The sequence below is a fragment of the Mustelus asterias genome, chromosome 18 (genome assembly GCF_964213995.1).
Source record: "Mustelus asterias chromosome 18, sMusAst1.hap1.1, whole genome shotgun sequence".
In the NCBI taxonomy this organism is placed as follows: domain Eukaryota; kingdom Metazoa; phylum Chordata; class Chondrichthyes; order Carcharhiniformes; family Triakidae; genus Mustelus; species Mustelus asterias.
This window is the reverse complement of record NC_135818.1, coordinates 21127774-21153154: the sequence shown is the minus strand read 5'-3', so window position 1 is coordinate 21153154 and position 25381 is coordinate 21127774. Positions and strand designations below refer to the sequence as shown.

General features: G+C 46.1%; 1 protein-coding gene across 2 annotated transcripts in view; it reads left to right on the top strand.

The window, feature by feature from the left end:
* The window catches only part of rad51b (RAD51 paralog B), a 544759-nt gene that overhangs the window by 311595 nt on the left and 207783 nt on the right, over positions 1 to 25381 (top strand). For both annotated transcript variants that reach the window (XM_078233499.1, XM_078233500.1), the window contains exon 9: positions 23641 to 23759. In XM_078233499.1, coding sequence (XP_078089625.1) covers positions 23641 to 23759 — 119 coding nt within the window. The remainder of the gene's footprint in view (positions 1 to 23640; positions 23760 to 25381) is intronic.

Genomic DNA, 25381 nt, shown 5'->3' with positions numbered 1-25381 from the left:
AAAACTGCCTGCCTCCCACTGACTTTGAACGCTGGATGCAACATGCAGAGCGTTCCAACTGATCATGTTCATTCTGAAGTACAATCAACCCAGCAGGGACCCAGCTTTTAATGGGTTAGAATTATTTATTAACCTAATTTAGGTTTCTTGTTTAATTTCTTGGGATTTTATTACAAATGTACAAAAGGTGGTTTGTGAATTTTGTTTTTTCCCCTGGATTTCGTTTGAACTAAAATTGACTCTTCCCAGGAACTCCCTCCAGAGAACCATCTTTGGATTACAGCATCAAACGCCAAGCACTTTGCAAGGAGGGATGAGGGGGTCAGGTAAAAGGCAAGAGGTCAAAGTTGAATGGACAAGGGAAAGTCAGAGATAGGGCATTGAGGCGGGTCAAAGATGGCAGCAAAGTGGGTGTTGCAGAGAAGCAAAAGAAGTCATCACTGAAAGATCAGTTGGAACCAGTGGAGTTCGTGTTTCCAGAGTGAGGAACAAGCGGAGTTTGTGTTTCCAGGGTGGAGAACAAGCGGAGTTCGGGCATCCGGGAGTGAGAAACAAGCAGAGCTCGGATATCGGGATGGGGAACAAGCAGAGTTTACGTGTCCAGAGATATATACACACACACACAAGAAATGATCAGGAGTAAACCATTTGACCCTTGAGCCTGATCCGCCCATTCAGTATGATCACAGCTGATCTGACTGGCGTTAACTCCATTTCCTTTCTGCCCCCCATTAATCCTTGACTGCCTTGTGAATGAAAAGTGTATCTGACTCAACCTTGAATATACTCAATGAGCCAGCTTCCACTGCTTGCTAGGGAATTCCAAACACGAACAACCCTCTGAAAGAAGAAATTCTTCCTCATTTCCATCTTAAATGGGAGCCCCCATATTTTGAAACCGTTCGCTCTCGTTCTAGATTTCCCCCATGAGGGGAAACATTCTCTCGCCCCCCTCAGAATCTTTTTATGTTTCAAATAGTTCACTTCTCATTCTCCTGAACTCCAGTAAGTATAAGCCTGAAGTAACCTTTCCTCATAAGACAAGCCGCACATCTCAGGAATCAGGCGAGTGAACCTTCACTGAACTGCTCTGAATGGACATGATACACTTTTCTAATAATTGGCATGATTTGGAAACTCAATCTGACTGCTGGCATCCTGGGTCCAAACATCCCATGACTTTTAGCTCTACTTCCAAAATCTAACATCATCTGTCAAGTGAAAAGCAAGGGATCTTCCAAACTTCTTAACTGTTCCCTCCATAAGAGGGGTGACCAAAACTATACACAGTAACCTAGATGTGGTCTCACCCTGTACAGTTCTGGCAAGACTTCCCTATTTTTAGACTCCATTTTCTTTGCAATAAAGGGCAACATTCTATTTTCTTTCCTAATTACTTGATGTACCTGTGTGCTGACCTTTTATGATTCATGTACCAGGACACTCGGATCCCTCTGTACCCGAGCATTCGGTGAGGAACCTCACACTTACTCTCATATTCGATCTGCTCATTTTTTTGCCCGCTCACTTAACCAATCTATATTCCTTTGCAGGAATTTGCCTTCCTACCTATTTTCATATCATCAGCAAATTTGGCTAAAATGCAGTCAATCCCTTCATTCAAGCCACTAACAGAGATTGTAAATGGTTGAGGGCCCAGCACTGATCCCTGTGACATTCTACTAGTTACAGTTTGCCATTGTGAAAATGACCCATTTAGCCCAACTCTCAAGTGAGGAACAAGGAGATTTCATCGGGGCAATTCTCCCCAAAAAAATTCTGAGTGCTGAATTGGCAGGAAAAATGGTGTAATTCATTGTTTTTTCAGTGGGAGTTCAGACTCGAATCTCCCACACTCGGTGCACCGCAGAGGTCACAATCGTGAATATCACCAAAAGCTCGGGGGGGCCTATTCACGCCAGAGTCTGACCGTTCCGGAATTCTGCGCATGTTCAATGGCCCCACTCTGTCAGACTCCCATTTGCTGGCCAGCTCAATCGCTGGCCAGACCGGGACCCCCGCAGTGCTGCCCCTCCAACCCCCCCCCCTCTCCCCCATGGCCTGATCGTGGCCCCGCGAGTATTCCCAGGCCAGCCCCGACCCTTCCACCCCTGTCCTGCAGCGCCCCAATCTCCAGCACCCTCCCCCAGCAGTGACGACTCCCCCCCCCACCCCCCCTGGGAGGCAGACTCCCCCCTCCCCCCAGCCCGCCCTGATCGCTGGTCTCCCTCCAGCCCCGACTGATCCCCACGCAGAGTGGCAGCGGGACCCCCACCCGCACTGATCACCCCCAGGCCCTGCCCACAATAGGCCCTGCCCTTTTGACACTGCCCGATGCTCGGTGGGCAGTGCCAAGGTGTCCCCTGGGCATGGGTACTTTGCCCCTTGGGCAGTGCCAAGGGGCACAGGCTGGCACTGCCAGGGTGCCCATGCCCAGGGGGCACCACGCTCCTACCGCCCGACCCATGGGGGTGGTCCCGATTGCCCTCCCTTCACTCCAGCGGGGCCTCCTGTTAGTTCCCCGAAAGTGGGGAGCTACTCTAAACCCCGCCGGAGTGAAATATTCCTGGCGGGGTGGGAGATGTTATTGGGCCCAGAGAATTCAGTCCCGGGCCCAATAATGACATTTACATTACATTACAAATAGATTAAAATCACTTAACTGGTCTTCCTGCCGGTTTCCAGTGTGGTCTCGACCGCGCCTGCCCTCCAGATGTGAGACGTGCATGCGTTGGGAACGCATGCGCGAATCCCGAGAAATGGCTGACATGCACATCTTCCAACCCGACGCGCCAAAAAATTAGCACGTTGTGATGGCAGAATCGAGCCCCAAGTGTCCAGAGTGAGGAACAGAGCATGAGGAGTAAGTGTCAAATTAAAGGTGCAGTTGAAATCTATAGCCGCAGACACGCCTCGTGTAGAATGAACTAAGACCCTGAAGAGACTAGAAGAGTTATGAATTCGGAGATGACACACTGAAGGACAGATTGAATTTGCATTTCTGTTCTCTATCCTGTCTATTCCTGTAATAATTCTAACAGTCTTGGAGACCAAGATTGGACTGGATCAATAAATAAGTAGGCAGGGAGATTATTATCTGGTTGGACATTGGAAAGAGCTAATGAGGTTCTCAGTCCTGAAGTTAGTGACATTATTGCAATGTGAATAATAGTCATTCTGTTTGAATAGTTGAGAAATGATAGTTCTGTGTTCACGTCTGAGGAATTAAAACTGGGGCATTGACGCTGGGGTGTGCCATCTGCCGCCCTCACTGCAACCGCAGTCAGCAGCTTCAGGAGGAAACTGGGGGTGGGAGGAAAAGAGGAAAGGGGAACATCTAAAGATTCACATCAATACTGTGTGGCTTCTTCCCTCCCTCAAATTCTGCCTGCCAGGGTTCTCTCTATATCTGAATAAGAACAATGACTCTTGCTGTTTTATGCTCCTGGGTGCTTTGAGCTGAGCTGCTGCAGTCAGGTCACAGTGACCTCTGAGTGCTGTGAAACTCAGGCCTCTTCCTGTTTTCTCCCCCTCTCCCCTGGCTTGACTTCAATCTAACGGTGCCTTCTCTAGTTTGATACCATTGTCCTCCAAGCTGACTGCCTCGCTTCAGTCGGTTTCAGTGTGTGTTCGTACAACAGAGGGGACAACAGCCACACAGATTTATTTTTGATGTTTCTGTGGTAAATGTGGCCATATTTAATTCTAACTCCCTCCCCATCACTACAGGATGATATCTCAATTCTTTGGTAGTTGGCACAGAGCTGAATGTTGCAAGTTAATTTACGTTGTGTGCTCCATCAGTGTCAAGGAGAAACCTGTAAATGCTGGATATAATCAGCAGGCCAGTTGGTGGGGGCATTCTAAGTTCTGGCACTGCTTCTTCTCAGTCAATGTTGTCCTGTTTGCAGTTGGACCTTGCTAGCGGTCATCAGAGAACTGCAATGACAACAACATCTTGGATTTATATTGCACTTGTTTTTATGAGGTGCTTCACACAGTCATTATAAAACAAAATTTGACACTGAGCCACATAAGATATTCAAATGACCAAAAGTCAAAGAAGGTGATTGTAAGGAATGTCTCAAAGAAGGAGAGTTGAGATAGAGAAGCAGAGAGGTGTAGGAGGGGATTCCAGAACTTAGCGCCTAGGCAGCCAAAGGCCCAGTCACCAGTGATGGAGTGATGAAGATCAGACAAGTCCGAGAGGCCAGAAGTTGGGGAGTGCAGTTATCTGCACTGGGTGCCATGTATGTGGAAGCGGGAAGTGTTTTCGGGTCATGTTGCTGGGGCAGCAGGTAGATGATAAATGAAAGGAGTCCAGGAATAGATTTGTGAGGAATACCAGGTGTAATGGTATGGGAGCAGGATCAGTCTGGAGGATCACAGATACATCATCACCCCACAACTTTAGGTTATCATAGGTACACACCCATCCCATCGGTCTGGGGAATCATGGGGAGGCACAGTAGCTAGCACTGCCTCACAGCCATGATGTGGAGATGCCGGCATTGGGCGCTGGCATCTCCACACCGTGGCTATCATCGACACCGCAAACTGCCGGCTCCAAGTGGAGAAGATCTCCAAGAAGATCGCGCATATCGACACAGACATCAAGTTTTCTTACTGTGCCTCACACCGCCAGGGACCCGGGTTCGATTCCGGCTTGGGTCACTGTGCGGAGTCTGCACGTTCTCCCTGTGTCTGCGTGGGTTTCCTCCGGGTGCTCCGGTTTCCTCCCACAATCCGAAAGACGTGCTGGTTAGGTGCATTGGCCATGCTAAATTCTCCCTCAGTGTTACCGAACAGGTGCCGGAGTGTGGCATTTAGGGGATTTTCACAGTAACTTCATGCACTGTTAATGTAAGCCTGCTTGAGACAAAAATAAATAAACTTTAAACTTACAGACTCTGTACATCTCATTACTAAGCTGTAACCTCCAGTCCCAGCCTGTAGCTGTGACTGTACTTTCCAGTCCCAGTGTTCCTGTCTGTAGCCTCTACTCCGGCCTGTACCTGTGACTGGAACCTCCAGCCCCAACCTGTACCTATCCGTAACCTCCAGACCCAACGTAAACCTGTGTCTCTACCCTCCACTCCGGCCTGTACCTCTGTCAGTAACCTCCAGTCCCAGCCTGTACAACCTGTCTGTAGCCTCCAGTCCCAGCCTGTACCTGTGTCTGTAGCCTCCAGTCCCACCCTGTAGTGTGCCTGTAGCCTCCAGTGCCACCCTGTACTGTGTCTGTAGCCTCCAGTCCCAGCCTGTACCTGTGTCTGAAGCCTCCAGTCCCAGCCTGTACCTGTGTCTGTAGCCTCCAGTCCCACCCTGTAGTGTGCCTGTAGCCTCCAGTGCCACCCTGTACTGTGCCTGTAGCCTCCAGTCCCAGCCTGTACTGTGACTGTAGCCTCCAATTCCAGCGTGTACTTGTGTCTTGTAGCCTCCAGTTGCAGCCACTACTTATGTGTGTAGCCTCCAGTCCCAGCCTGTCTGTAGTCTCCAATCCTGGCCTGTACCTGTGTCTGTAGCCTCCAATCCCAGTCTGTGCCTGTGTCTGTAGCCTCCAATCCCAGTCTGTGCCTGTGTCTGTAGCCTCCAGTCCCAGTCTGTGCCTGTGTCTGTAGCCTCCAGTCCCAGTCTGTGCCTGCGTCTGTAGCCTCCAGTCCCAGTCTGTACCTGCGTCTGTAGCCTCCAGTCCCAGTCTGTACCTGCATCTGTAGCCTCCAGTTCCAGCCTGAATCTGTCTGTAGCCTCCAATCCCTGTCTGTAGCCTCCAATCCCTGTCTGTCGCCTCCACTCCCTGTCTGTAGCCTCCAGTCCCAGCCTGAATTTGTCTGTAGCCACCAGTCCCTGTCTGTACCTGTCTATAACCTCCAGTCCCTGCCTGTACCTAGCGCTGTGAGCCCCAACCAGATGTTGGAGAAGTGGTGAGTGTTTATCTTTTCTGTAAGCTCTCTTGAACTGCAGTGCCAGTGCAGAGCATGTTCAGAGAATAGCTCCTTTGGTTGTATCAGTAGGATTTACGGCCCCATTGGAGGATATTGGAGTCGTATCAAAGGTATGTTGAGGATGCCAGGCTGTTGTGAAATGCCCATTGGGCAGGGTCTGTCAGGGCAGTATGTGCCTGCTGCCTTCTGTGTGGTAGTATACAGCACCGGTATACAGTAACACGGCAAACTAGGCAGAACACTTGTCAATCAAGAAAATTAGCTGTCGTAAGCAGCACAATGAGCAGAGGAGGGAGTCAGATTCAAACAAATAAATTCTAGCTGCCTACCAGATGCACTGTTATTTCCTGCATGAATTTCACATGCAGAGCAAACACCATCATCACATCAATTCAGACCTTACTCAGTGCATTTATAACCTCCAGACTCAGCAATTCCAAAACCCTCCTGACTAGTCTCCTGTTTTTCATCTTCATAAACTTGAGCTCATCCAAAATCTGCTGCTGATATCCTAATTCCCTCCAAAACCAGTTTGCCTGTCACCCCTGTGCTTGTTAACCTACATTGGCTCCCAGTCTGGCTGCATCTCAATCTTAAAATCCTTGTGTTTGAACCCCCGCCATTGGCCTCACTCCTAATCTCTACCCTCCTCCAGGCCCACAATCCTCTCAGGTCTCTCTGCTGCACTGTGATTGAGTTAGATGGTGGATGAGGAGACGGGACTGTACCCTGTGTCTGACCCATGCTGTCCTTGGCGTGGCCATGGTTGATGCTGACACTGGTAACCGAACGCTTGTTGAGCCAAAATCCTGGAACTCCCTGCCTAGAATCATAGAACCATACAGTGCAGAAGAGGCCCTTCGGCCCATCGAGTCCGCACCGACACATTAGAAACACCTGAACTCCCACCTAACCCCATCTGCCAGCACTTGGCCCACAGCCCTGAATGTTATGGCGTGCCAAGTGCTCATCCAGATACGCTTTAAAGGATGTGAGGCAACCCGCCTCCTCCATCCTCCCAGCCAACGCGTTCCATACCGTCACCACCCTCTGGGTAAATAAGTTTTTCCTCACATCCCTCTTACCTTGAACTTGTGTCTCCTCGTGACTGACCCTTCAACTAAGGGGAACAGCTGCTCCTTATCCACTCTGTCAATGTTCCTCATATTCTTGTACGCCTCGATCAGGTCACCTCTCAGTCTTCCCTGCTCCAATGAAAACAACCCAAGCCGACGCAATCTCTCTTCATAACTTAAATGTTCCATCCCAGGCAGCATCTTGGTGAATCTCCTCTGCACCCACTCCAGTGCCATCACATCCTTCCTATAATGTGGAATTGTAATCCTTCACCCCGGGGTGCTCAGAGTAGACGCAGTGCCATTACCATTGCCCTGCCAGAGATCAGCCTGCTCAGCAATAAAACCAGGCTAACATGTAGAAATCATAGAATCATAGAAACCCTACAGTGCAGAAGGAGGCCATTCGGCCCATTGAGTCTGCACCGACCACAATCCCACCCAGGCCCTACCCCTACATATTTTACCCGCTAATCCCACTAACCTACGCATCTCAGGACTCTAAGGGGCAATTTTTAACCTGGCCAATCAACCTAACCCGCACATCTTTGGACTGTGGGAGGAAACCGGAGCACCCGGAGGAAACCCACGCAGACACGAGGAGAATGCGCAAACTCCACACAGACAGTGACCCGAGCCGGGAATCGAACCCAGGACCCTGGAGCTGTGAAGCAGCAGTGCTAACCACTGTGCTACCGTGCCGCCCATGTGTCTCTATCACAGGCAATCTGAGAGCATCTTCTCACATGGACCGCAATGTTTAAGAAGGCCTCCATCACTTTCTCAAGGCCAACAACAAATGCTGGCGTTGCCAGAGAAAATTTTGAGATGAAAGATTTAACAAAATGAATAAGTAAGATGGGAAAAGTTGTGTTTCTCAGCGCTGTTATCCCTCACCTTGATCCACACAAACGTATCTCAGAAGCAGGCCAGTGGTTAACTCCGTCCTGTCAGTTGCAACCTTAACAAACCCTTCAACCTTTGTCTCCAGTCGCCAGTGGTATCTGAGTGTTATGTGAACCATCGGCGCTGGCACAGGATTAAGCAGTTCAAGATGTTAACGCCCCTCTCGGTGACGTGTTGGGCACTGCAGAGTTTGGCAAGTTCATTGGGAATTGACCCTGCATTCTGATCAGTCTTGAGGAAAGACAGGGAGGGAAAATCAGCCTGGGTTCCCTGACACTGTCTAGCCAATTCCATTGCAATATATGCATGCAGGGCGGACCTTGGCTGTAAGGTGCTGGATTAGTTACCATGGAACCGTACCTCAACAGAGGTCTGGAGAAAGGAGGGAAAAGCCAGCTGATTATTCTGAAAATCAATTGTGCTTCCAATTATTCTTTTAGCTTCTGTGTGATCATCTTGTTTGTAAATAAATTTGATCTTGTTCTGACCAGAACACTGCAGTCTGGAAGTGAGGTGATTTCCTTTCTCAGAGTGGCCGTGAGCATGTGGTGGATAGCCCATGTAGGGCTGTGGTGTCATGGTATCCTGCAACTTGCCACCCCCTTAGGACAACAACGAATCACATTTATATAGCACCTTTAACTTGGGTCCCAATGCGATACAGACAAAACCTGAGTTGAGTCCAGTCGCCTACTAGATGGGAACCCAAAGATTGTGCCTGCGGATGGAAGCTGGAGTCCTTGCTGGTCTGTGTAGCTCAGCTGTACGTTACATGGTGGGGAGGTTGAGGATTGTGTTTGGGTGTGAATTATTTTAGTCGTTTGCCTCTCCTGAAGGTGCTTATTTTTGCTGGTCACCGTTCCAGAGGCCAGCTCCCTTGGGGGACCCACTCTTGACCTGCAATCTCACCCAATGGGTGCCAGCGAGCCACTGGCCTGTCGACCCCTGCCCTGGATAATTCCTCACCCCATTGTCCTGCCAGAGATCAGCCTGCTCAGCAACAAAAACCAGGCGAGCATGTGTCTCCACCACAGTAACCCAGTGAGCCCCCGGGATGGGGTGGGGAACATGGGTGTAACTTACATTTGGTGCAGATGATTTTTGGCACTGTAAAACCTAGCTGTCAAAAGAAAAATTAAGTTACAACTTCCATGTGCATCAAAACATTTCTGTTGTTTTTGTAAAGGGAGATAAAGGCCACATCAAAGAGTCTTTAGATGGTCTGTGTTCAGCATAAGATGCTGAGTGAAGGTTTTACACTGAGGCTCTGCTCAGGAGATCTATGTGGGGCGGGGGGGGGGGCGGAATTGGGTATGGGGGAGAGATAGAACGAGCTTGTTGTTTACTGTACTCAAATCTAGCAGGACACAGCTGAAAGCTGCAGCTTTATGGATTTGGCCTACGTGGATCTTGGAAAGGAAAAACACACAACAAAGACTATCTCCTTTTGCAACAACTATTTATATAGCTCCTTTAACATGGTAAAACACTCCAAGATGCCTCAAAGGAACATTATGAAACAAAATTTGACACTGGGGGCCACACATAAGGAGATATTAGGAAAAGTGATCAAAAATGTGTTGTAGCGGTAGATTTAAAGGAAGATGTTAGGAGAAAAGTGAGGTAAGTGGAGAGTTTTATGGAGGGAATTCCGATGCTGGCTGCCAACCCTTCTTTTCAGTACTTTATTTTTTCCGGCAGATCCTAGTCTAGTTGTCCGCAGTGGGAACAGGGGTTGTTCCTTGGTTGCCTGCAGTGGCTGCCGGAAGGCATTCTGCTCGGCTAGGAAAATAACATCTGTTGTTACAGCCTGGTTACTTATAGACTGTTTGTGTTTGGGTGCACGTTGGCTGTGAGAGCATACATAGACACGTGAGCCTGTCTATTTATGTCTGTTATGACACTCATGCATGTATGTCGATGCAGCATCTGTGAGAGCATTTGTGTGTGCATATGCATGTATCTTGTGTCTCCTTGTATGTAACAGCAATCACGTGTATGTTTGAATGTGGGCCCTGCTGGAGCATTCATATTTGTGTGGGGCAGCAAGGTGGCACAGTGGTTAGCACTGCTGCCTCACAGTGCCAGGGACCTGGGTTTCAATTCCGACCTTGGGTGACTGTCCGGAGTTCACACATTCTCCCCAAGTCTGTTTGGGTTTCCTCCAGGTGCTCTGCTTTCCTCCCACAGTCCAAAGATATGCAGTCTAGATGGATTAGCCATGCACAGGGTTAAGAAGATAGGACGGAGGGGAGAGCCTAGGTAAAGATGCTCTTTCGAAGAGTTGGTGCAGACTCCATGGGCTGAATAGCCTCCTTTTGCAGTGTAAGGATGCAATGCTCACACTTGCTTATATTTGTCATGTATTTGCATGTGTACCTGTGAGAGAAGGAATGTGTACGTGCATAGGTACACACACGTGTTTGACCTATTTGCTCCACTCAGGAGTTTCTAGTGCTACCCTAGGACAAGAATACCTCCTCTAAAATAATATAGAACATAAAGGCCTCTGAAAGTTTCCATGAGAAATTCGCCATCTCTCTATACTCTGCAAAAGAATCTAGAATATTAGGTCTCCCTATCTTTTTCAGGCAGTCGCAGTGAATCCTAAATTTGATACTTGAATCCTACTTGTAAGATGTGTTGAGAATAGAGAGTTAGCTGTCTTGTCCATTTTCTACTTGGCTTGGAATTTGAGCAGTGAGTGAGAGAGAGGGCAGGTTTAAATCTAGCTAAAGTTAAAGTTTATTTATTAGTCACAAGTCAGTTTACATTAACACTGCAATGAAGTTACTGTGAAAATCCTCTAGTTACCACACTCCAGCACCTGTTCGGGTACACTGAGGGAGAATTTAGCACCTAACCAGCACGTCTTTCAGACTGTGGGAGGAAACTGGAGCACTCGGAGAAAACCCACACAGACACAGGGAGGGTGTGCAGACTCCACACAGACAGTGACCCAAGCCGGGAATCAAATCCGGATCCCTGGCGCTGTGAGGCAGCTGTGCTAACCACTGTGCCACCTTAAGTGTCCCTGGAGGTTGGTGGGAAGGAGATACCTTTAACGCAGCAAAATATCCCAAAGCGCTTCACAGGAGTGTAATCAGAAAATAATGCCACGAAAGGAAACATGAGGATGGTTGCTAGATCAAAGAGTTAAGTTTTAAGGAGTGTCTTAAAGGAGAAGAGAGGGGAAAGTTATAGAGACGGAGCCAGAGAGCTGCATGGTGGGAATTCCAGATCTTAAGATCTGGTCAGTTGAAGGCACAGCTGCCTGTGGTGGAGCAAAGGAAATGGGGCAGAGACTGGGGTGGATGCGCAGAAGACCAGGTTTAGTAGGTGTTGGTATGTTAAGGCTGCTATATAATGCAAGTTGTTGTTAATGTAGCAGTAATGCAGCAAAGCTTCACAGAGGGGTCAGATACTCAGGCAAAGGGAGGGCCTATTCAGCGCAATTACCAAAACATTGATCAAAAGCAATTTGACTCTTAAATTGAGATGAAAAAACAGATCTTCCAAGTGCCACTAGTAAGAAAATACAAAAATTCCTCACTGAAATTGTGTTTTCTTAAAGTTTATCAAATGCTGCTTTCATGTATTATTTGTCACCTGAAAAACATTGAAGCACGCTCTCTCGTGCATTGCTTAAGGGCTGGCTTTCCTTTCATTTGCTTTGTGCCTTTTTCTTTCATTGTGATTTGATGCTGTGGTTCTCATTATGAAATTCGAGCTGAGCAGAAAAACCCATCTCATGCTCCTGCACCACATCCCAAAGCAACACAGGCCAGCGGAGCTGATGAGGATGATGTATATATTGTATGCAGATTCCACCCTCGATGGCATTTCAAAGACATAAGAGCAGAGGAGAAGGCCATTCAACCCCCCGTTCTATTCTGTCATTCAGTTACTTAATGGTTGATCTGTACCTCAGCTTCATACACCTGCCTTTGTTTCATTTCCATTGATACTCTTATTGAAATAAATCTGTTGACCCTAGTAAAATTTCACAGTCTGAATATCATAATTCTAATTTTAATATTATCCTACCTCGTTCTAGATTCCCCCACCATAGAAAATATGTCCTCTTTAAAGACTTTATGAGATTACCCCTCAACTTTCTAACCTCCTAATTTAACCTTTAATAATTCCAACCTTTGAGCTGTTATCATTTTGGTAAATTTGTGCTGCATCCTCTCCAAGGCCAGTATTATCTTTTCTGAGGATTGGTGCCAGAACTGATTGCAGTTCATAAGAACTAGGAGCAGGAGGAGGCCATTCAGCCCCTCGAGCCTGCTTTGCCATTCAATACGACCATGGCTAATCTCATCTCAGCCTCAACTCCACTTTCCTGCCTGTTCACCATAACCCTTCAACCCGTTACTAATTAAAAATCTGTCTATCTCTTAAAATTACTCTCCACTTTGTAATCCTCGAACACTGGAGTTGCTGCCAGTGTGCTCCAACATTCTGTATCTGATCAGGAAGTCTGCATCCTGTATCTCTTGTTTCGGAAATACTGTTATTCCTTATACATGGAAATTTACATGAAGAGAAAAGAAAAACTTGCATTCATACAGTACCTTTTATGATCATTGAATGTCTTCAAATACTTCTACAGCCAATGCAGTTCTGTTTTTAATTGTAAATGCTGTTCTGATATAGAAAATGTGGTCGCCAAGTTACAGCAAGCCCCCATAAACAGCATTGCAATGATGACCAGATAATTTAGTGGTCTTGATAGAGAAATAAATATTAGCCAAGACACTGAGGAGACTCCCCTGCTCTTCCATGACATCATGCCATGGGATCTTTTATGTCCATCTAAGAGAACAAAACCGGACTTTGTTTAATGCGTCACCCAAAAGACAACAGTTCCTCAGAAAAGCCCTTTGGGTGCCACACTGGAATATCAGCCTATCTTTTTGAGCTCAAGTCATAGAATCCCTACAGCGCAGAAGGAGGCCATGCGGCCCATCGAGTCTACACTGACCACAATCCCACCCAGGGCTTATCCCCACAAGCCCATGCATTTACCCTAGCTAGTCCCCCTGACACTAAGGAGAAATTTAGCATGGTCAATCCACCTAACTTGCACAACTTTGGAAGCCTCTTAACTGAAACTTTTACCCAGGTCTTTCTGAGAGTGAGAGTGCTACCAACCCCTCGGGTGTCGAATAGCTTCCCAACGCCAACTGCCATCATTGGTGTGTCGAGGCTAATTGTAGTACCTGCTACCTCTGCACCAGCATCTACCCTCGTATTATTTAAGTGCCAGGTCTAGCTCTGCAAGTAGCATTCTTGTGCCTGAGCCTGAAGGCCATGGGTTCAGGTTCCACTGTGCAGAGATTTGAACACTGGCACTGACAGTGCAGCACTGAGGAAGAGCTGCACTAACAGAAGTGCCATCTTTCAGATGAGGCACTTAACTGAAAACCTTACCTGCCCTCTGGTTCTGGACGTGATTGAATTGGGTGGGGGAGTTCCCTCATTTTGCTGTGGTTAACAAGTCCAGTATTTCGCCTTGTCGATATAGTATCCGGATGTATTTGACATTGTGTTGAGTGGAAGACTTTCTGTAGTTTTGCAGTGGGGGGGGGGGGGGATTTCCATTATGTGGGCTGAGTGTAATAAAATTGTGGTCGATGTGCATATTTGAGTAGAGAGGAGGTAGAGGGTATATTGCTAGCCAGAGTGACGTTTGATGAGGGGGCAGGGGGACTCATGCATGTCAGGTTTTTTTTCAAAGTCTTTTTGAAGTACAGTGAGGAGGAGGAGGTTATTTCTGAAAACGCCATGTGTGCAGGTGAGCATTTTATTAAAATTTGATGAACTGCCTGAATTCCTTCATCAAACTGTCATCTTTCAAAGTATTGCGACACAAAGGCAGATCTAAAGAAAGAGCGAGTATTTATGTAGCACCATTTACTACAGCCTCAGGTCATTCCAAAATGTTCCACAGTAATTTTTAAAGTGTTTTAATGTAGGAACCCTGGCATATAATTTGTACATAATCAGGTCCCACAAACAGCAGTGAGATAAATCACCGAGCATCTTTGTCGGTGTTTGGTTGATTAAGTAATGTCCCAAGACACTGGGCGATCTCTCCTCTTGAAATAGTCCCATGGGATATTTTACATTCATCCAAGAGGCCAGATTGGACCTCAGTTTAATGTTTCATTGACAAGACAACACACCCTACTCACTCCACGGGAGTGACAGCCTGGATTACGTTCCCAATTCTTTGGAGTGGGACTGGAACCTAAACTCCTGACGCTGAGGCAAGAGTGTCGCCCACCCACTGATTCACGACTGACACCTAATTTAGCAAGGAGTGTTTGACCAGAGTAAAATTCAAATAAAAGAGGTGGCACTATTCAAATACCACAATATGTTAGCATGTCTGCGCCTGGTTTTTAAACAAAAATCATGCGTGGGATCTGGATGTTGCTGGTAAGATCAGTATTTTATTGCTCAGCCTAATTGCCCTTGAGAAGATGGTGCTGAGCCTGCTCCTTTAACCGCTGGAGTCCATGTGGTGCAGGTAGACCCATAGTGCTGTTACATAGAAACTCAAAGCGGGAGTAGGCCATTCAGCCCTTCGAGCCTGCTCCCCCATTCATTATGATCATGGCTGATCATCAAATTCAATATCCTGATTCCCCCCCTTGCCCCATATCCTTTGATCCCTTTCGCCCCAAGAGCTATATCTAATTTCTTCTTGAAATCTCACAACATTTTGGCCTCAACTACTTTCTGTGGTAGTGAATTCCACACATTCACCACCCTCTAGGTGAAGACATTTCTCCTTGCCTCAGTTCTAAAAGGTTTACTACCGTATCCTCAAACTATGATCCCTAGTTCTTGACTCCCCTGCCATTGGGAACATTCTTTCTGAATCTACTCTGTCTAACCCTGTTAGGGAGGGAGTTAAGGAGTTTGACCCAGTGACAGTGAAGGAATGGTAATATAGTTCCAAGTCAGGATAATGTGTGACTTGGAGGGAAATTGCAATGGAGATGGTCATTGCCTCGAACTTATGTGGTGTGAATGTTACTTGCCACTTATCAGCCCAAGCCCGAATATTGTCCAGGTCCTACTCAGCAAGTTAGGCAGCATTTGCAGAGAGCGAAACACAGTTAATGCTCCTGAAACATGAACTTTGTTCATCTTTCTCCACAGATCCTGCCAGATCTGGTGAATATTTTCGGAGTTTTCTCTTTATCACAGACTAATAACTTAATTTGGACTCTCTCAGTATTGGCAGCGTAGACCTGGCAAAACCTCTGAGAGAATTGGCCAAAGCAAAATGGTGAAAGAACAAGTCATGGTCAAGAGTTTAAACAAACCAACTACGACATCAACTTATAATTTATTTGGCCTTTAATGTAGTCGAAAGTGCCCCAAGGAGTGTTACCAAAATTTGACACCGTCATATAAGGAGATATTGGGACAGATGATCAACGAGATGTGTTTTCAGGAGGAATGGGAGACAAAGAGAAGTCAACTCCAAATTGCTAGAAGATGCATTAAATAAAGATCTGAATGGCATTTATTTCAGTAGGAGAGACGTCCATGAGGGTGAACCATGAGCGTGTACAAACTTGGCCAGATTAGAAATTGGAAGCTTGAGCCTTCTTATTTGACTCAGTTGGGCTCTGAGGGCTTTAGAGAAGGTCTAGGTTCTTAATTCAGCTCCTTTATATCAGCTGAAATGTGAACACCAATGCTGGTGTTCTATATCAGATCCCTCCAGGCAGCTCTGAATAATCTCCTTGGTTCAGCCCTTTGTGTGTGTGCGTGTGCGCGTGCGCGCGTGTGTGTTTGCATACGTGTGTAGTGTTTGGCCTGCACTTGGCATGAAAGGAATGGGTATTCTGACAAGTCAGCCCAGGCCGATCATTAACTGTTTTTCAAGGCCCGGGGGGACTCTACCCCCATCCTTTTAGCTGTCTTTTGGGATTGATCTTTATTAATTTCAAGTTTCTTTGGGGGTTGAGTTGGACCTTGAACATTTTTCCATTATTGGTTGTGGAATTTGGTTGGACTGGAGTTGTTTTGTAAGATTTTCTGCTTCATTGTTATATGCAGTCGATCACAATGGGGTACTGTTTCATAGAATCATAGAAACCCTACAGTGTAGAAAGAGGCCATTCGGCCCATCGAGTCTACACCGACCATAATCCCACCTAGGCCCCCATATCCCTCCATATTTTACCCGCTAATCCCTCTAACCTACCCATCTCAAGACACTAAGGGGCAATTTTAGCATGGCCACTCAACCTAACCCGCACATCTTTGGACTGTGGGAGGAAACCGGAGCACCCGGAGGAAACCCACGCAGACACGAGGAGAATGTGCAAACTCCACACAGACAGTGACCCAAGCCGGGAATCGAACCCAGGTCCCTGGAGCTGTGAAGCAGCAGTGCTAACCACTGTCCTACCGTGCCGCCCCCTGGTTCTTTAAACCAGTGGATTTTATGCTGACAGAATTCTAATATTCAAATTTTGGAAATGTTTGGTAGCCAGCAAGATTGCCACTTGATTTGCAGATGGGGTTCTGGAGGATGAGGTTGGGGCCTACCTAGTTAAAGGGAGCTGAGACCAATCGGAAAGTTAGAAATCAGACACTTGACTTCAGGCCTGCTTCAGGCTGATGGCTGGAATCACTGCATTCCAGCACAGAGTGTGACACTCACTCGAGAGGAGGAAGAGCAAACACTGAGGAATTTTACAAGGACTATATCAGAATTGCGTGGATACACTTTGCCAAGAGAGGGTGAACAGGTTGGGTTTTTTTTTAGTCTTGTAAAAAGACTGACCGGTGATCTAATGGATGCCTTTAAAAGTATCGAATGTTTTGATATAGCAGACACAGAATATTTCCACTTGTGGGGAAGAGCAAAACTGAAATAGTCATCGCATAGTCAAATAGGGAATTCAGAAGAAACCTTGTACCTACAGGGTGTTGAGAATGTGGGACTCAGTACCACAGGAAGTGGTTGAGGCACATAGTATTGATGCACTAGGGAAAGCTAGAAAGCATACCAGGGAGAAAGTGGAGGGTTATTCTGATAGGTGAAGAATGAGGTATAGAAGGAGGCCTGAGTGGAGTATAAACACTAGCATGGACTGGTTGAGCAGAATAGCCTGTTTTTGTTCTTTGTAAGAGTACAAAACCACTTGTGAGACTCCTTTTAAGACGTCTCCTTCCCAGTTTAAAAAGTTCAAATTTCTCCGGTCTCTTTTTATAACTCTGACCTCTGAAATTGGGAATGTGCCTCATGATTCTTCTCTGCTCTGTCTGACTGTCCCCGTGGATTATGGATGACCAGAACTGGGCAGTGTTGGAGACATGGGCTGGAACTTTCCAGCTGTTCATGCCGGCGGGATCTCCCGGTCCCGCCGATGGCACACCCCCATCATGGATATCACGGCGGCAAGGGGTGGATTCAACGAGAAACCCTGCTGCCACGATGGGACCAGAAGGTTCCGCCACCGGCCAACGCTGCAAAACATGTGGTGCGTTGCGCAGTAAATCTGCCATCGGTCTTATTGAAGCAGGCGACAGTTTGATTACAACCTCCTCTTACCTAACTCTACAATGACAAAGTGGTTTAACATCCTGTTTACTTTGACAGTTGCTGCTCTATATTGATGGTAATATTCAGCGTTGAATCAACAAGGCTCCCAAGTCTTTCAGCTTCTTCATGAGTTCGAATCAAGGAGTCTGAATGTTGTCTATTTTTAATTGCCAACCCACATTTGTCAGCATTAAATTTCATCCGTCATTATTCTGCAATTCATCCTTATGCCTCTTTCAATCCCACTGATTCTCTATGTCAGCTTCAGATTTGATCACTTTGTATTGGGTTTCCCGATCCAGATCCTTGGTGTAAATTAGAAAGAGTCGTTATGCCAGACTGTCCTGAGAGACGCATAGTTGCACAGTGGGTGGGCGGCCCGGTGGCACAGTGGTTAGCACTGCTGCCTCACAGCGCCAGGGACTGGGTTCGAATCATAGATTGGGTGGCTGTCTGTGTGGAGTCTGCACGTTCTCCCCGTGTCTGCGTGGGTTACCTCCGGATGCTCCAGTTCCCTCCCACAACCTGAAAGGCGTGCTGGTTAGGTGCATTGACCCGAACAGTCGCCGGAGTGTGGCAACTAGGGGAATTTCACAGTAACTTCATTGCAGTGTTAATGTAAGCCTTATTTGTGTCTAATAAATAAACTTTAGACACCAGTCAGTATCAAGCCCATTCCTCCCCACATGCTATTACTTTTTACTTCCCTCAGTTATTAATTAATTTGATTCATTTTAGAAGGACCCATTTTACCATCTGCTTCACACGTGTTGTCTCTTTCACCTTAGTTCCCCGCCACTGCACTTTTAACTTCTTTCGGATCTGCTTTTCCCCGTGCTCCACTTTATGAAAATACCTAGATTCAGCTGCCTTACCTGCTGCTCTGTCATGTTAGTTGAATTATTGAAAGTTAAGAGAAAAGCAATCAGAGTAAAACTTCTGTGTTTAAAATGATGCTGCTGTTATAGGTGGTGTGTGATTTAAAGGACCCCCCACCCCTGCCCCACAAGGCCCAGATAATGTGTTCATACTGTTCACCGAGGCCTTGCTTGAAGCAGTAAACTACTGTCTATAATTAGGTCCACCACTTCCTGCTTGGGTTGACTGATGTCAATGGAAACAGTCACAGGACAGGAACCCACAGGGGCCCAAAGGACCTTGTTCATTTCAAAATGATGCCCAAACATAGCGTCCTGCACGTACATTTTTTATTTGCACAATCCTATTCTAGTCAGTTGTTGTCTTTAATAGAACAGCACATTGTGCGACCAAGTTTCCCCATGGGTACAAATGTACACGTGGTATGTGGTGTGACTTTCTATTCCTCACTACTTTCTTTTGCTGCTACATGTATTTTTTCCACTATCTGTCCTGTACCAAATCACCAGTAATCTATAATTGGCCGGAGGAAATAATATTTCCAAACCTTTTTCACTAAAGTTCAGAGACAAAGCTGCTATCTGAAACAAAGACTTTTCAGATCTGACTGGATGGCTGCTTCAGATTTCACACTTGCTCTCAGCACAGAGTTGGTCTCAGGACATCTTCCCCACACGGCCACCTCAACTCAGCTCAACATCTTTCCTTAAATATTCTTACCCCCCGTCATCTCAGATTCCATTGTCCTCAGCACCTCTTTGAACTCAACTTTTCCAAAATATAAAAATCTTACATGATTTCCTATTGCCACCACTTTCAGGTCAAATAAAATTGAATAACCTTTCCGTTTTTACTTATGAAAGCTTTGTAAGTTGTAAAAGTCCTCTCCTTTGAAATTCAACAGCTAAAAAGCCAAGTCTCTGTCTATCTCCTAATGCAAATTTTAAAAACCCAACCCCCTGTACATTGAATATCACCACAATCTTTCATTGCAAATGCATGCTTCTAGTACCTTCATCCTTTCATCTCTGAACTCTCCCAGTCAAACTGTCTCTATTAACCTTCCCCAGCTTAATTAAATACTGTACACACAAACACACAGCCTTCTTTATAGAATACCACAATATTCCCAAAAAAAACAAAATCCATCTTCACACCTGCCAATATTTTTTTCATATCCTCTCTTTTCCTAATTTCCTTTTTTTACTTCAGCCCTGTACTTTCTATACTCCTCTAGGCTGTTTATAGTATTAAGCTTTTTGTGATTGCTACAAGCTTTCTTTTCCTGCTTTATCTTGCCCTATATGCTTCTGGATAACTAATCTGGGGCTTAGATTTGGCAGTATCACACACTTTCTTTATGAGGACATGTCTACACAGTGCCTGTGGAATCTCGCTTCAGAATGCCTCCCACTGATTTGACACTGTCTTCCCTTCTGTATCCAGTCCATTTTGTTCCAGTTCACCTCTCAGCTTTGTAAAAAATTGTCTTCACCCAATTTTGAGCTTTTACTTCTGTTCTATCTTTGTCCTTTTCCCTAACAATGCTAATTCTAAGAAACATAGAATCCTACAATGCAAAAGGAGGCCGTTCAGCCCATCGAGTCTGCACCAACCACAATCCCACCCAGGCCCTATCCCCATAACCCCATGCATTTACCCTAGCTAGTCCCCCTAACACTAAGAGGCAATTTTAGCATGGCCAATCCACCTAACCCGCACATTTTTAGATTAAATCTAACCATTATAATCACTTTCCCGAAATTGGTTCCCCACTGCTACTTCATCCACTTGCATGCTTCATTTCTTTAAACTAAGTACTGCTCTCCATCTCACTGGGCTTGTTACGTACTGGCTAAAAGAGTTCTCTTAAATGTAGTTCAAGAACTTTGTGCCATCTGTGCCCTTCACACCATTCCTATCCCATTGATATTAGGATAGTTTAAGTCTCCAATTGTTATTGTCCTGTTGTTTTTGCACTCTGAAATTTGCCTACTTGTTTGTTCATCTAACTCCCTTCCACTATTTGTGGGTCTATGCTATACAACTAGCAATGTGACTGCCTCTTTTATTATTTCAGAGCCCAACTCATATGGCCTCATTCGATGCTTCATTCAGTGCAACATCCCTTCTCACAGCTGGAATCGATTCTTTAACCAATAATTCTACACCCCACCTTTTTTATCACCTTCTCTATCCTACCTGAAAACCGTTTGTCCAGGGATATTGAGCTGCCATTTTTGCTCCTCTTTAAGCCAAGTTTCTGTTAAAGCGATTATATCATGCTACCACATGTCTATCTGTAGCATCAGGTCTTCGGTTTTATTTGCTCTATTCCTTGCAGTTATAAAAACCTTTTAACATTTTTATACTGATGGTGGCACAGTGGTTAGCATTGCTGCCTCACAGCACCAGGGACCCGGGTTCGATTCCCGGCTTGGGTCGCTGTCTGTGGGGAATCTGCATGTTATTCCTGTATCTGCTCCGGTTTTCTCCCACAGTCCGAAAAACATGCTGGTTAGGTGCATTGGCCGTGCTAGGGGAATTTCATAATAACTTAATTGCCATGTTAATGTAAGCCTACTTGTGACACTAATAAATAAAAACAAAAAAGACTTTAGGGGCAGCACGATGGTACAGTGGTTAGCACTTCTACCTCACAGCTCCAGGGACCCGGATTCAATTCCTGCCTCGGGTGACTGTCTGTGTGGAGTTTGCACTTTCTCCCCATGTCTGCGTGGGTTTCCTTCCAGTGCTCCGGTTTCCTCCCACAGTCCAGAGATGTGCAGATTAGGTTGATTGGCCGTGCCAAATTGTCCCTTGGTGTCCCAAGATGTGTAGGTTAGGGGGATTAGCAGGTAAATGCGTAGGGTTACAGGAATGGGATGCTCTGTCAGGGAGTCGGTGCAGACTCGATGGGCTGAATGGCCTCCTTCTGTACTGTAGGGAATCTATTATTTCTATGACTAACACTGTCAAATTCTTGTACTGTACACTTTTTAATGTGGGCTTCTTTTGTCTTTCAGAATCACTCACTAATTTTCCATCTCCTGTTCCCAGCCCTGAATTTGCCCTCAGTTTCCCCTTAGTTTCCCATCCCCTTGCCAAACTACTTTGAACCCGGGACCTTACTGGTCAATGGGGCTCAGCTCAACGGTGAGCCAGACATCCAACAAATGAGTCATTGAGGCTCTGCCCGGTACTTTGTGCTACAGCTGTCAAAGGCATTGAAATACCAAAGAAGTTCAGTTGAAGGACAATGCTTATTTCTGTTTAGTTCGCACATTAAAGAGAGTGTGATGCTCAAGGGATCTGTGTGGAAACATTATTACAGCTCTCTACTGGTCAATAGTACATAGTAGGCTCAGGTTAGCCATTGGAAACTGAAGGAACTTGAGAGCTGACCGTGTAACATCCAGTGAGCCACCAGAGCTAAATGTAGTCAGGATGTGGTTACTGAAGGCTGAGGGCAGGTTACAAAGTACTGGGCCGAGCAGAATGACCATGGCAGTGCTTGTATCCGTGTGTGGGAGTGTTTGATACAAGTTTTCTCCGCATTGAGCGGAAAGGAGTTGTCACCCCTTCCAATAACGCTGACACAGGTCAGCCGCACATGGCCGCTGGCCGTCTTCTCGGAGGCTCACCCAGGTAGCAATCGTGGAACGTCACAGTTCTTGCCACTCAGCTGTGGTGGCCAGAGAGTAACACATGAGAGTAGACAGGAAGAAACTTTTCCCCTTGGTGGAGGAATCAATGACTAAGGGGCATAGGTTTAAGGTAAGGGGCAGGAGGTTTAGAGGGGATGTGAGGAAAAACATTTTCACCCAGAGTGTGGTGGGAGCCGGGAACTCAATGCCTGAAAGGGTGGTGGAGGCAGAGACCCTCATAACATTTAAGAAGTATTTAGATGTGCACTTACAATGTCAAGGCTTACAAGACTATGGAGCAAGTGCTGGAAAATGGGATTAGAATGGTTGGGTGGTTTGTCTTTGACCAGCGGAGACTCGATGGACCAAAGGGCCTTTACCCGTGCTGTAGACCTCTATGACTCTCTGTGTGGGAGTTTATCACCACTCAGGATCATAATGTGTGTTTTAAAAGGATTTCACCAGACAGCTCGAACTGGGTGGGACAGACATTCATTAACAGCAAGAGGTTATTCAGGGGTCAGGCAGCGGTTTCGTAGAGATTCTGAGAAATGGCCAAATATCTGGCTTTTCAGAAGATTTCTAACATCTTGGTGTTGACCAAGTCCTCTGACCTCTCAGTCTATGACAGGGGACTTCTTAACAAGTAGCTTAGAGACTAGGGTCCTGATATTAACATAAGAACATGATAAATTGGGACAGAAGTAGCCACACTTGTGTTGAGCCTGTTCTGCCGTTCAATACAATTGTGATTGATTCAACTCGCGTCCCTGTCTGCTCCCCATATTCCTTGATTCTCTGAGAGACCAAAGATCTTCTGTCTCAGACTTAAAAATATTCAACAATGGAGCATCCACAATCCTCTGGGCTCGAGAATTCAAAAGATTCACAACTAAGTGAAGTAATTTCTCCCCTCAGTCCGAAGTGATTGACCTCTTATCCTGAGACTGTGCTCCTATGTTCAGATTCCCCAGCCAGGGGTAACAGCCTGCCATGTCATGTCTACCCTGTCAAGCTCTTCAGAATCTTGTAACTTTCAACTCTCATTCTTCCAAACTCCAGAGAATATGGGCCCAATTTACTCAGCTTCCCATCATAAGATAACTCCCTTTTCCTGGGACCAATCTAAGAGCCTTTGCGGTACTAACTGCAATGCGATTATATCCTTCCCAAACATGGAGACCAAAATGGAATGTCATGCCCTCCTACATGGCAAGTTTGGTGGTGGGGAGGACATTTAATCAGGTGGGAAGGGACCCCGGAGGAAGCAAAGCCTGTTGTCATTGTGGGTCGCCACAAGCTTCAAGAACTCATGAAGTGCTTATGAAGTGCTTCTTGTTGACACTAAGGGCAGAATTTTACCGGCATGCCTGCCCGAGGTTCGTATGATCCCGCTTGAGGCCAACAGAGAGTGCTGTTCTCCGAGCCTCGCCCACCCCCGGAATCGGGGCGAGGGTGCCGGTAAAATTCCGGCCTAAATGTCTGATTTGAAAAATGTCTCATTGCCTTGCTCCTTTACACAAAATAAATGAAGAAATGGGTTGTTCAAATACCCAAGCTTGACTGGCTTCTGTTGAATTGCTTTCTGTGTTTTGCCTTTGCAGATTGTGCGGTAAGCCCTGATGGGGAAACAGGCTATGCGACAGCAGCCCTGGGGAACACATGGAGCCATAGTGTCAACACCAGGCTTATCATGCAGTATCTGGACTACCACAGCAGACAGGTGAGCTTCGCAGCAGCTGAGAACCAGGGTGAGGGTGGAGGAAGCAAAGCCTGTTGTCATTGTGGGTCGCCACAAGCTTCAAGAACTCAACCACAGGGGGAGATAGGTGGGCACAGCACAGAGAGCTGTCAGGAATCGGAGCGGAGAAAAGCACTCGGGTGCAGATCGAGATAAGCTGTAAGGGTGTGCTACTTCTCAATCAGACTGAGTTCCTGTTTATCCACCAATTTTGCAACTCACAAAGACATTAATCAGGTGTAAATAATGTCACAAACCCAGAAAGACAGCTTCTGCCCTTAAAGGCATTACATCCTACAATAACGATCTGTACGTGCATGATCTCAGGCTGGCAGTCTTATACATTTCAGGTTATAAAGAGGGGACTTGGCGAATCATACATGTGCTAGCTCCAGTATCAAAACTACATTGATCAAAACTTACCTCTGAGTCAAAAGATCATGGGTTCAAGCTCAACTCCAGACTTTGAGCACACAATCGTAGAATCTCTCGAGGGGATTATTGAGCGAGTGCTGCACTGCGGGAAGTGCCATCTTTCAAATGGGATGTTAACCCAAGGCCCTTTCTGCCCCCTCAGTTAAAAACCGAGACATGAAAATATTCCAAACAGCAACGGAATTCTCTCTGCTGTCTTGGCCAATATTTATTCTTCATCAGCATTATGAAACAGATTAACTGGGGTCATTATCACATTGCTTTTGTGGGATCTTGCTCTGCGCAAATTCACTGCTGTGTTCACTACACTACTCCAGTGACTGGATTTCAGTTGTGGTTTTCTCTTTGCCTCTAAAGTGCTTTGAGATTTCATGAGGTCATGAAAGATGCTACAGAAATGCACATCTTTTCTTCCATTTTGCTTTTGGTATTTCAGTTGCTCTCAGCAGAAAAATGTAATTGAATTATTTGGCCATTTGAATTAAGTGACTTGAATTCAGAGAAATTGGAAGTGGTAATTTCCCATTTCCAAATACCCTTTAATACATTTACTTCCAGTGTTTATAATGACCATTTATTTGCCATGTATCAGCTATGGCACAGTGTATAGCACTTAAGTGAGAGGCGGTGGCATAGTGGTATTATCACTAGAAATCCAAAGACCAGGGTAATGCTCTGGGGACCAGGGTTCGAATCCCACCACAGCAGATGGTGAAATTTGAATTCAGTAAGTAAAAATCTGGAATTAAAACTCTAATGATGAAATGGCAATTAGGAAAAAGTCTCTCAGTCAGAAGGTTCAAGTTCTACTCTGAACACTTGAGGTTTTAAATTAAATTGACACTCCCAACAGTGAGGGAGTGCTAAACTGTTGGAGTGCTAAACTGAACGGAGGGGAGTACAATAGGATGAGGGCAGAATTGGCTAATGTAGACTGGGAGCGCAGGCTAGTTGGTAGGACAGCTGAGCAACAGTGGCGGATTTTTAAGGAGATTTTTCTCAGTACTCAGCAAAAATATATTCCTGTGATAAAGAAGGAATGTAAGAAAAGGGATAACCAGCCATGGATAACTAAGGAAATAAAGGAGAGTATTAAATTTAAAACCGATGTGCACAGAGTGACCAAAACTAATGGGGAATTAGAAGATTGGGAAAGTTTTAAAAAGCAA